This window comes from Nannobrachium achirus (genome assembly GCF_963921795.1).
Source record: "Nannobrachium achirus genome assembly, chromosome: 19".
Classification (NCBI taxonomy): Eukaryota; Metazoa; Chordata; class Actinopteri; order Myctophiformes; family Myctophidae; genus Nannobrachium; species Nannobrachium achirus.
The window spans coordinates 57,162,182-57,173,925 of record NC_137826.1 but is presented as its reverse complement, the minus strand read 5'-3'; the positions used below and the strand labels follow the sequence as shown (position 1 = coordinate 57,173,925).

The following is an 11,744-nucleotide window of genomic DNA, read 5'->3' as shown; positions in this document are numbered from 1 at the left end:
GTAGATCTGCTATTTTAACACTTATTGCAGCGCTGTCCAAAAAAAAAAAAAAAAAAAAGTCTACGACTGAAATCTATGAAAGGTTTTATACCTGCTTCATCTCTCTCTCAGCTAAGGGGTCCTTGTTTCATCTTTCAGTTAAAGGGTCCTTGACCTGAAAAAAAAAAAAAAAAGACCTTGAATAACCCGGGTCCATACCTCTAACTTACCTGAAGGACAGGTGAAGGTCATCCTTAGCGGTGGTTCGGAGACAGCTGCTGTCCAGCTGTCCAGTTAAACCCCAGGATGAACGTTGTAAGTGGAGTTTTAAAGGGCCGTTGATGGGTTGGGACAGACAGACAGAAAGGCCAGCCAGGGGTCTCATTAAAATCCCATTACTTAAGTAAAAGTATCAATACTGCAATGTAGAACTATTCTGTTACAAGTAAACATCTGTAATTCAAAATGTACTTGACTAAAAGTACAAAAGTATTTGCATCAAAATGTACTTAAAGTACCAAAAGCAAAAGTACAACATGTTTGAAAATAGCAGTTCTACAAGCAGTTTCGGCCAAGAAAATTCTTGGCCGAAACCGAATACCGAAAATAGGAAACACTTGGCCGAAAACCGAATACGGAATAGCCGAATTCTTAATTATATATACTTTTTTTTCTTTTTTTAACCATTGCTGTCATGGCTGTGCATCTGTTGTAGAGCTACATGATTATGGCAAAAAGTAGAAGGGTCCATATTGAGTTATTTTAAAACATACATTTATTTTTGTGTAGAATTATTTATTTACTATTGTGTAGTAAATTTGTAATAAAAGACAAATTATGTCTCAAAATATTAACATGCCATATAGTTGAATTATTGCATAATAAAGAAATATCAATGTAATTATTGTTATTTTTTGATCCAGCACTGTTGGATGTGTGTGCATCTCCTGCTCGCTACTAACTGTAACTGTAATCCGGTGATGGTAATACTAAAAGGTAATCTGACTCCTGCCTCCAAAACAAATTCTGCTTTTCAAAATATATATTTTTTATACATATTGGTCCATAATACGGTTTCATACAGGGTTAGGGTTATTTTAATATCAATATCTGATATTAAAATTTCATGTTCTGTCTGTCTCTAATTCCAAGCCATTTCAGATGCAATACCACAATGCCCTTTGTTGGCAACGGGGCGCTGTCTTTGGGCTAAAATTGGAACAATACAGAAAAGATTAGCATGGTAACACGATGAGTAGAGTAAATCCAATTCAAGACAATTTTGGAAGAGACACTGGAAAGACCAAAAAGCAAGAAAAAGAATAAAAATGTGAAATTCATGGTGGGGCCCCTTTAAACAGCATAGCTTATCGTTCACCTTCCTGATAATAATAGCATAATAATAAATCGTGATGCATGTGTTTGTGTGATATCAATGAGTGAGTATGAATGCTTTAGGCTTTTATTTGCCATCACATCACAATAATTATGTAATATAACTTAATAAGGATCAAAGACATTCCATTAAGTGTAACAACTATCGTCTTCATTCATAATGAATACATATGCAAATTATATCCTTTAGTTAATTTGGGTTAATTTGGAAGACATTCATTGGGAATGTATTCTTGTACAAAGAGTACTCTTGTACAAATCACATTAAATCATAATATAACTAGACCAGGTCAACCTGGTTGTGCCAGACCCCGGTTCTGCCAACCCTCTGGGCCTATAAATTTAATGGTACATTTATAGGCTGTCTGTCCCTTTATAGGCTGTCTGTCCCTCCCTCATGTCATCATCATTTGTGACATCATTGTGACCAAATATGGAGAAAAGAGGGAGGGACAGACCCCCTGTCTGTCATCATCATTTATGACATCATGCCTTTTGTAGGCATGTCATCATCATGTCATCATCATATATACCCTTTATATAGAAAACCCGGACAGACCGACATTTGCTTATGTAGGCCTACCCATTTCATGGGTCTGGCAAAAACTAACATTCTAGAAAAGAAAATAGCTCTACCTACATCTGATATGGTGTGAACTTTAAAGGGTCATTTATAGCTTGAGGAACCTTTCAGTGGAGTTCAATGGACAGGTGGAGCCATCTTGGGAGGTTTTCAGCGATTCATTTCAATGGTGTGATGATACATTCTGTTACAATATAGATTAATGACACCAAGATATTTTGAAATACCCAGGTAAAAAAAGAAAGCGAAATAACAAACATTTACTATTAACACCTAAACCTAATTTCTGTAAGGTTGAATTGTATAAGAAGAAAAAAACAAAGGATCAGGAAAATATCTCCAAAAGTCGAGTCGTAATGGAAGGCCTCTGTTGACAGGATCAGTAGGCCGGCATCACACATATGCCATGGACAGACATCGTCTCCGTATCGTTTGAGAATGAGGGGAGTAGGGTGGGTCCAATTCATTTTCAATAAATGGTAAATGGTGCATTTATATAGCGCTTTTATCCAAAGTGCTTTACAGAGATTGTGCATTACATTCACCCATTCACGCACACATTCATACACGGGTGGCGGAGGAAACCATGCAAGGCACCAACCTGCTCACCGGGAGCAGGTTGGAGGTCACGTGGTTTTTTGTCGTTGCTGTGTCTCTTGCTCAACAGAAGGTTGTCTTTTGGCCGTTTTGTGATGCCGGCCGTATAAAGCACTATAATATGTTTGTTTGTTTGTCTATCCAACTCCCTGCCAACATACATCTGTTAAATGTCTCCCTTTAAATGAATGCACTCTTTACAAAGCACTTATGACTGAAACTCTTGTCACACTGTTAACATTGTGAAGAGTTTTCCCTTTTGTGGATACGCTGGTGTTTCCTTAGGTGGTGTGTCCTCAGGTGAGTTGACTGACTGAAACTCATGTCACAATGTTTACAGTGGAAAGGTTTTTCGCCAGTGTGGACAAGCAGGTGTCTTTTCAGGGCACTTGAATAACTGAAACTCTTGTCACAATGTTCACAGCTGAAAGGTTTTTCTCTAGTGTGGATACGCTGGTGTGTCTGCAAGTGAGTAGACTGACTGGAACTCTTGTCAAAATGTTCACAATGGAGAGGCTTTTCTCCTGTCTGGAAACACTTGTGTCTCTTCAGTGAAAATGAAAGGCGGAAATTCTTGTCACAATGTTCACAGTGAAAAGGTTTTTCCCCAGTGTGGATAAGATGGTGTCTTTTCAGGGTACCTGAGCGATTGAAACTCTTGTCACAATGTTCACAGCTGAAAGGTTCTTCTCCATTGTGGATACGCTGGTGTGACTTTAGGTGACCTGACACAGTGAAACTCTTGTCACAATGTTTACAGTGGAAAGGTTTTTCCCCAGCAGTGTGGATACGCTGGTGTTTCCTTAGGTGGTGTTTCCATAGGTTAGATGACTGACTGAAACACTTGTCACAATGTTCACAGCTGAAAGGTTTTTCTCCAGTGTGGATACGCTGGTGTGTCTTCAGCTTAGATGAACAGTTAAAACTCTTGTCACAATCTTTACAGTGGAAAGGTTTTTCTTCTGTGTGGATACGCCGATGTCTCTTCAGCTTAAATGAACAGCTGAAACTCTTGTTACACAGTTTACACTGGAAAGATTTTTCTCCAGTGTGGACACCTCCACTGGTCTCCCCCCCATCATCACTGTCTTCAGTGACTTCAGAGTCAGATTCTAGTGCAACTTCAACTTCAGGGGAGTGTGAAGAGATGTCTTCATCAACTTCACTTTTCACTGCTAGTAATGTCGACATCAATCCATCAGGCTCCTCTGGTCTTTGAAGTAGCTCCTCCTGTTCCTCGTTAATGTGTGGAGGCTCTGGTTCCTCCTGTTCCTCTTTAATGTGTGGAGGCTCTGGTTCCTCCTGGAGCAGGCTGGAGCTCCTCTCCTGTTCAGGAGGATCCTCCTCTTCACACACAACAATGTGCAGGATGTCTAGGAAAATAACAAAATAACAATACTGAACAATGGGTTCCAAAAATGGACTGACCAAACAGTTACTAAATAAGAACAGGTGGGTCTGGCAACCAGAATCGATACATTATTTACTTTGATTACCCGACAAATGAATTATGATGATAGAACGCATATTTAATTTGGATCATTAACACGTATGTGTGTGTTAAATATTGTTATCTAACTGTAACAAACAGCATAGAGGTACAGCAAAGTACCTCCATGCTGTTTAAAAGTAGACTGATAAAGTATTAAAATTGATATATTGATCAATCAATCAATCAATCTAGGATCTACTTGATGACGTCAGACATGCGCCAGGGCTGAACATGCGGTGAGAACGCCAAGGTCCGACAAAAACTTGGAAAACTGTGGCTAAACAATGAAATCATACATTTAGCGACAAGTAAATAATGCATGTAAAACTGCCTCACTTGAGACCTTGACTACCGCGGGATGCCTCCAAAGACAGCGGCGATAACACGGAAGATAACTACGAGACAACAAGCGCATACGGAGAAAAGCGAGGCTGCTGCAGGTGAACAAGTGAGTGAAGTGACAACAATGGGAGATGATCTGCCGACTCTGATTCGCACAATGAGAGAAGAAATCAATGCGGTGTTAGACAAACTGCAACCACAGCTTGACACTCTAAAGACCGATATCTCTGAGTGCAACAGCAAACTTGTAGAAGTTGAGGAAACACTGAATACTATGGACGCTCGCCTTGTAGCCCTGGAGCAGTCAAATGAACTACTCCGAAAGGAGAATGATGAATTAAAAAACAAGGCTGAGCGGCTGGAAAGCTACAGTAAAAGATTCAAAATAAAAGTGGTTGGCCTCACTTCTGCTATAGAAAAGGGAAATCCCACAAGCTACATGGCATCACTCCTGGAGGAAATGTTTAAAGACAAACTATCGCTGGCGCCGGAGGTTGAAGTGGCTCATAGAGTGGGACCTGTGGTGAAATCGCGAAACAGAGTCATGATCGTAACGATGAAGGACTACACGGTGAAAGAAAAGATTGTTAACAAGAAGAACGGCGTGATGGAGGTGCGTGGAATGAAGCCGAGGATCTTCGCGGACCAGGCGGCTGAAATGGCTAAACAGAGAGCAAGTTTACGAAAAGTAAGAGAAAAACTATGGAAAGCAAATGCGAAACAAGGAATAATCCATCCGGCCACGCTGATCATATTCATAACCCACAAAGAAGAATCAAAGAGATTCACGGATCATGTAAAGGCAGAGGCTTTCTGGAAAGACGTGATAGAACCTGAGTTGCAATTGCAGAACGCAGAGAAAAAAAGAAAAAAAAAAAAAAACGGACAAGACTGACTGAATACATAACCTGCCTACTTTGTCAACTTACAGGTTTGTATGTAAATAGAAATGTGAATAGATTAGACAGTATGAATTGAACTGACTGAATAGGCCTATTGCATAACTCACATCGATAGGATTGGTATAAAATCCTTTTGAATGAAAGGCAAGAGTAATTATGAAATGGCGAATAGGTTAGAAATAGGATAGGAACAATTCTAGTAATAAAGCAGTACATACCTATCCTGTCCAACTTTACTACAGGTTGTTAACTCATTTGCTGCCCCCTCCCGAGTTTCCCGGAGTTTATTACAGTAGTTCCAGGCTGCCACAGCCCGAGTTTCCCGAGTTGGCAGCCATTTTGAAGAAAGAATTGTTTCTTTTGACCTCTAAAAATGTAGTAGGCATGATCACAATCGCGAAATTGCATGTTTAACCCCCATACCAACCACATCTTTCAAAATGGCACGGCAGCCATGTTTGTTTACATTTGAAGAAAACAATGGCTTCTATCTCATGAATGCCTGAACGGATTTCCAAGCGGATTTTTTTGTTTGAAAGCTGTGAACATTGTGCACACATATGGTGCATGATCTAGGCATGGGCGTGCACGATCCGTGCACAAAAAATTGATCCGTGCACTAAAAATTACATGGAATGGCATCCTGGAACTTGGCGGCCATTTAGAAAAGGCATCAAATGAGTTAATAAAACAGTACATACCTATCCTGTCCAACTTTACTACAGGTTGTTAATAAAACAGTACATACCTATCCTGTCCAACTTTACTACAGGTTGTTAATAAAACAGTACATACCTATCCTGTCCAACTTTACTACAGGTTGTTAATAAAACACTACATACCTATCCTGTCCAACTTTACTACAGGTTGTTAATAAAACAGTACATACCTATCCTGTCCAACTTTACTACAGGTTGTTAATAAAACAGTACATACCTATCCTGTCCAACTTTACTACAGGTTGTTAATAAAACAGTACATACCTATCCTGTCCAACTTTACTACAGGTTGTTAATAAAACACTACATACCTATCCTGTCCAACTTTACTACAGGTTGTTAATAAAACACTACATACCTATCCTGTACATCAGGGTTCCCCAATGCGTTATTAGGATTCACGCCGCAGCTCCAGGCAAACCCCGCCCATGGACGCTTCATGGACGCTTTTGATTGGCTGAACCGGAGCTAGGGAGCGCTTCTTTTGCACCGTGCGGAGGTGCCGGGTGGGATGACCACCTAAACCTAACCTCAGTAAAACTATGCCCAACTCTAACCCTAACCCTAAACATAACCTCAGTAAAACTATGCCTAACTCTAACCCTAACCCTAAACATAACCTCAGTAAAACTATGCCTAACTCTAACCCTAACCCTGAACATAACCTCAGTAAAACTATGCCGACGCTGGAGACACGAAACGAGCGGCTCCGCCTGGAGCTGCGGCGTGAATCCTAATAACGCTTCCCCAATAGGCGGCCCGCGGGCCATTTGCGGCCCGCGGGGGGGGTTCTGTCCGGCCCCCACTAACCCCAGCAAAAAAAAAAAAAACATTCGGGGAATAGTGAAAGTTACAGGTATGAAGAGTGCGATGTGAAACGTAAGCTTACCATAATCACAGTAATCCTTAATCATTTTAAATCATATTGGAGAAATGAGAAATACAGTGTGTGTGTCTGTGTCCAGCTGGCAGGTGTTGCCAATAAGTAGTTGACGGCCCCTCGTTAATGAATCAAAGGAAGGCAATCATGTCTCTGCATTGTTCAACTAGCTGCTGTAATACAGATGCATACTTTTCATGCAGACTGGTTAATTGTTTTTTAACTTATTTTGTTCAAACTTTTAGGAGTGCATTTCTCATAATAATTATAATGGTGGTATAGTGTGTGCCAGCGGCTACGTCATTGTAGTCCTTAGCGGCCATTTCTTGGGTCAAAACACAGGTGTTTCAATTGTTTGATTGCATAGAACTAATGCTATAGTCTAGTGCTATAGTAATCAGAACACCTGTGTAAGGCTGTGTTTACCCAAGAAATGGCCGCTCTTATTACTACATTTGGCACACCCTATAAGAGCAGCAACAGTGTTGCTCAACCTTTTTTCCTCCAGGGCACACTTTCCATAGCCAAAAGATCCCAGGGCACACAGATATATGGAGTGTGTGGCTATTTCCAAAATGTTTGCCTCTTTCTTATATTATTTTACAATTTGGCCAATGTTTAACCAGTTTTTATATAGTTTGTTGATTATTTTTGATGCAGTAATGGTCCATTTTACTTTCTTTCTTGAGGTAATAAAACAGGTTTTAAAAGTCCTTAAATTGTGACTTCACTGTCAAATTTCAAAGGGCACACCAAAGGTCCGCGGCACAGTGGTTACGAAACACTGCACTAGTATATCTTAACTGTTGCTGGAGTAGCAGGAACGCCGCCACCACCCCCTGCAATGCTGTGGCCCTCGGCTTGGTATCCTAGACATAATTCGGCCCTTGGGGAAAACTAATTGGGGAACCCTGCTGTACATCATTACTACAGTTTGTTAATAAACATTCTAAAACGTCTAGTTCCATTCCTTGATTCTGATTGGCTGGTTGCCATGGTATACCTGAGACTGTAACCCATACCTTGAATCAGTTTATATCAAAGCCAGGTGCGTTATTTCTTTCCACTGTGCCGTGAGGCTGAACTAGAGAAGCGAGCGTTTGATTTCCTCTCAAATCCTGCCGTGCGGGTGCTTCTAAGCACCACCCGCATGCTTAGGACAGTGACTGAATGGCTCCGGGCGGGGCTTGTTAAGGCAACAAGCGCCCTCTATTCTCCAGGCACCACTCGGCTGTTTAGCTTAGGTTGCTATGCTAGCGTTTTTGATGTGATGTTCACCCCCACATAGCAGCTAAATCTGGATGAAAATAAACATGTGAATGGATCGAATATGGTTCTTAACTACTTAACATGAGACTGATATAACACAAGTGTTGTTTCCCTATTTTTTTGGCAAAAAAAAAAAGAATGACGTGACTTTGTAAACACACACTGGCTTCCGTAAGTCCCGTTTGTGGCTGGTAAACGCAAGGACATGTCTCTCCCTGGTGGCGGAGAAGTGTACTTTTTTCTTTAAATAATGCAATGCTATTATTTTCATGTTGCAATATTTTAGAAAAGCAATAAGCCACGCGAGGCTTGTGGTTACCGGGGGAGTATACACCGGCTGAGAGGCGTTGGGAAACACGAGGCGCAGCCGAGTGTTTCCGACCCTCTCAGCCGGTACTCCCCCGGTAACCACTCGCCTCTTGTGGCTTATTGCTTTAGTACATACCTATCCTGTCCAACTTTACTACAGGTTGCATCCTTGCATCAGACATTCCATGTCCCTCATCCATCTCTCGCTGTTCCTCTGACAACGCTGAATATCTTTTGGAGGCGATTTCTCCCGATGCTGTAGACCTCTCCCTGTGGTGGTCTGTGGAATAACCAGTAGAAAGATCTTGTGATTATCATTCAGCAACCTTACATAAACAGAAAACATCACTAACTCCCAAAGACCACCAATGGCGTGTAGATTTGGCTGGCAACCACTCGCCTTCGAGGCAAGTGTTCCAGCAAACCGGACCGTTAATACATGTACAATTAATATAAAATGTAATTATTCTGGCACATTTTAGCCACCTTTTTTCTCTGCAAGGCCGACCCAGTGACACATCTGGAACTCCATATATGGAGATAAAGATATACACGTACCCAACTGCACATTTGTAACTCCATATATGGATATAAGTACATGTCTATATATGGACTTAAGGACGTACATGGACTTAAGGACGTACAAGTGTCAGGGACGTACACGTGTAAGGAATCCGTAGACCCCACCGTGTCGTGGCGTGTCCATATATAGTTTGCGTTACACGGTAGAACACACCACTGGATTACATACACCCAAAGAGAGTTTGAAAACATGACCGACAACAACAAACTCCCATAACTACTGGGAGAAATACAACAATATGCAAACACAGCAGTAAGATGTGTGAAGTGTTGTGATAAAAGAAGGCTAGAGAATGAAATACAACCACCCTATTGGACCACACACTATTGAGTGACCTCTAGACCTACTGCTCACATAAACAGAGCTGCTACATTTAAACACATTTTAAATATGCCTTTTTTTATTTATTTAAATTGTTCTGAAAAAAAAAACAAAAAAAAACAATGCTTCTATTTGTTCCAAATGACTGCAAAATATTGCTGCTCATAGACCACATGAGACTGACACAATATGTCCATATATGGGCATTCCCCGATATGGGCTTAATCTTGATGACATAAGAGATGTCCATATATGGGCATGAAAGGGACAAGGACGTGTCGTGTGTTGATGACATCAGGGATCTGAAGTCATCAAGACATCAGATCATGCCTCAGCGTGACATGAGGCGTCACGCCTCACGGATACATTTTCATCTGGTCTACATCTGTCCTACATCTGGTCTACACCTGTCCTACATCTGGTCTACATCTGGTCTACACCTGTCCTACATCTGTCCTACATCTAGTCTACACCTGTCCTACATCTGGTCTACATGTCCTACATCTAGTCTACACCTGTCCTACATCTGGTCTACACCTGTCCTACATCTAGTCTACACCTGTCCTACATCTGTCCTATATCTGTCCTACATCTGTCCTATATCTGTCCTACATCTGTCCTATATCTGTCCTACATATGGTCTACATCTGTCCTACATCTGTCCTATATCTGTCCTACATCTGGTCTACACCTGTCCTACATCTGGCCTACATCTGTCCTACATCTGTCCTACAAAGCACCCAAAGTGTGTTGTACGCCCAGGGTCACATAGATCAAGGTTTGCGGGACGCTTAATGAAATTAACTCATAAATAGCACTGCTCACTTCACAATAAGTGTGATTCTTTAATTATATTTTGACATGTCTTTGGCAATGTAAAAGTTTGTTTCTCATGCCAATAAAGCTCATTTGAATTGAGTAGTAGTAGTGTGTGTGTGTGTGTGTGTGTGTGTGTGTGTGTGTGTGTGTGTGTGTGTGTGTGTGTGTGTGTGCCAACCTGCAGTGTGTAGTTTCTCCATCTCTCTCTGGAAGAGGCTGCACATCCACTGAGCGGCCACACTGAGGCGCTCCAACACAAACACCTTGACGTCCATCTTCTTCTCACAGCAAACATCATCAACCTTGTGTTGTTGTTGTAAAACACACAGTATCTCCACTATCTCCTCTCCCACTGACGTCATGTGTTCATTAATAGACCTCCTAACAGCCTCCATCTGACACCAAGGAGCTCTGCTCTGTGGAGACATTGTTTCCACCATATGAGCTCTGTCTGTTTGATGTCTGTTGTTCTACACAAACGACCAGCGCTCTGTCTGTTTGATGTCTGTTGTTCTACACAAACAACAAGCGCTCTGTCTGTTTGATGTCTGTTGTTCTACACAAACAACAAGCGCTCTGTCTGTTTGATGTCTGTTGTTCTACACAAACAACAAGCGCTCTGTCTGTTTGATGTCTGTTGTTCTACACAAACAACATGCGCTCTGTCTGTTTGATGTCTGTTGTTCTACACAAACAACAAGCGCTCTGTCTGTTTGATGTCTGTTGTTCTACACAAACAACAAGCGCTCTGTCTGTTTGATGTCTGTTGTTCTACACAAACAACAAGCGCTCTGTCTGTTTGATGTCTGTTGTTCTACACAAACAACAAGCGCTCTGTCTGTTTGATGTCTGTTGTTCTACACAAACAACAAGCGCTCTGTCTGTTTGATGTCTGTTGTTCTACACAAACAACAAGCGCTCTGTCTGTTTGATGTCTGTTGTTCTACACAAACAACAAGCGCTAAAAAAAAGAGAGCCTAGTCGTCTCTACCTAAAAGAAGCTGCCCCAACCTTTACGATATAAAATAAAGTATAAGTTACTAATAGACAGCTCCCAGCTAGCAGAGCAGCGTCGCCACTGACGTGAGGCTGGTAGTTTGAGAGCGGAGATTCGCCTTAACACTGGCGTAGTTTTGATAGCTCTTTGTTTTGATTCACGCCGTTGAGAAAACATCTGCAGTCCACACGGCGTTTTCACTTCCGGGTCACGTGAGTTCCGGCTGCGTTGCCAGATCCTGCGAGAGGAACAGGCAACCAGATCTATGAAAAGAAGCCCAAATGAAAAGACTAGGCTGTGGTTGAAAAAAACACCTACAGGCAGGCGGCAGCCACACGTAACTGGTAAAAACAAACCTAGCCCAGCCTGACCCTTCTATTGTAAATATCTACTGTACAGGCTATTGATTGATTGATTGAAGGCTTTATTAGAAGTTTGCATAGGAAAATGTACAGATTCATGACGGTACAGTTCACTGGTACAAGGTCTACTAAAAGGAGATCCATGAAAAGACTAAGCTTATTTCAACAGGAAACCATTAAAGTATCTCATATAAC

The 11,744-nt window shown here is 41.5% G+C and overlaps 1 protein-coding gene across 1 annotated transcript; it reads right to left on the bottom strand.

Annotated features, from left to right (window-relative positions):
- Positions 1–205: 205 nt before the first annotated feature.
- Positions 206–10,552, bottom strand: LOC308304955 (uncharacterized protein; the record flags this gene model as incomplete). Its single annotated transcript, XM_080749579.1, has 4 exons — positions 206–265; positions 3,728–3,927; positions 8,604–8,747; positions 10,369–10,552. 4 exons carry the CDS (start codon positions 10,550–10,552, stop codon positions 206–208), a joined length of 588 nt encoding a protein of 195 aa, XP_080605705.1.
- Between the last annotated feature and the right edge of the window lie 1,192 nt (positions 10,553–11,744).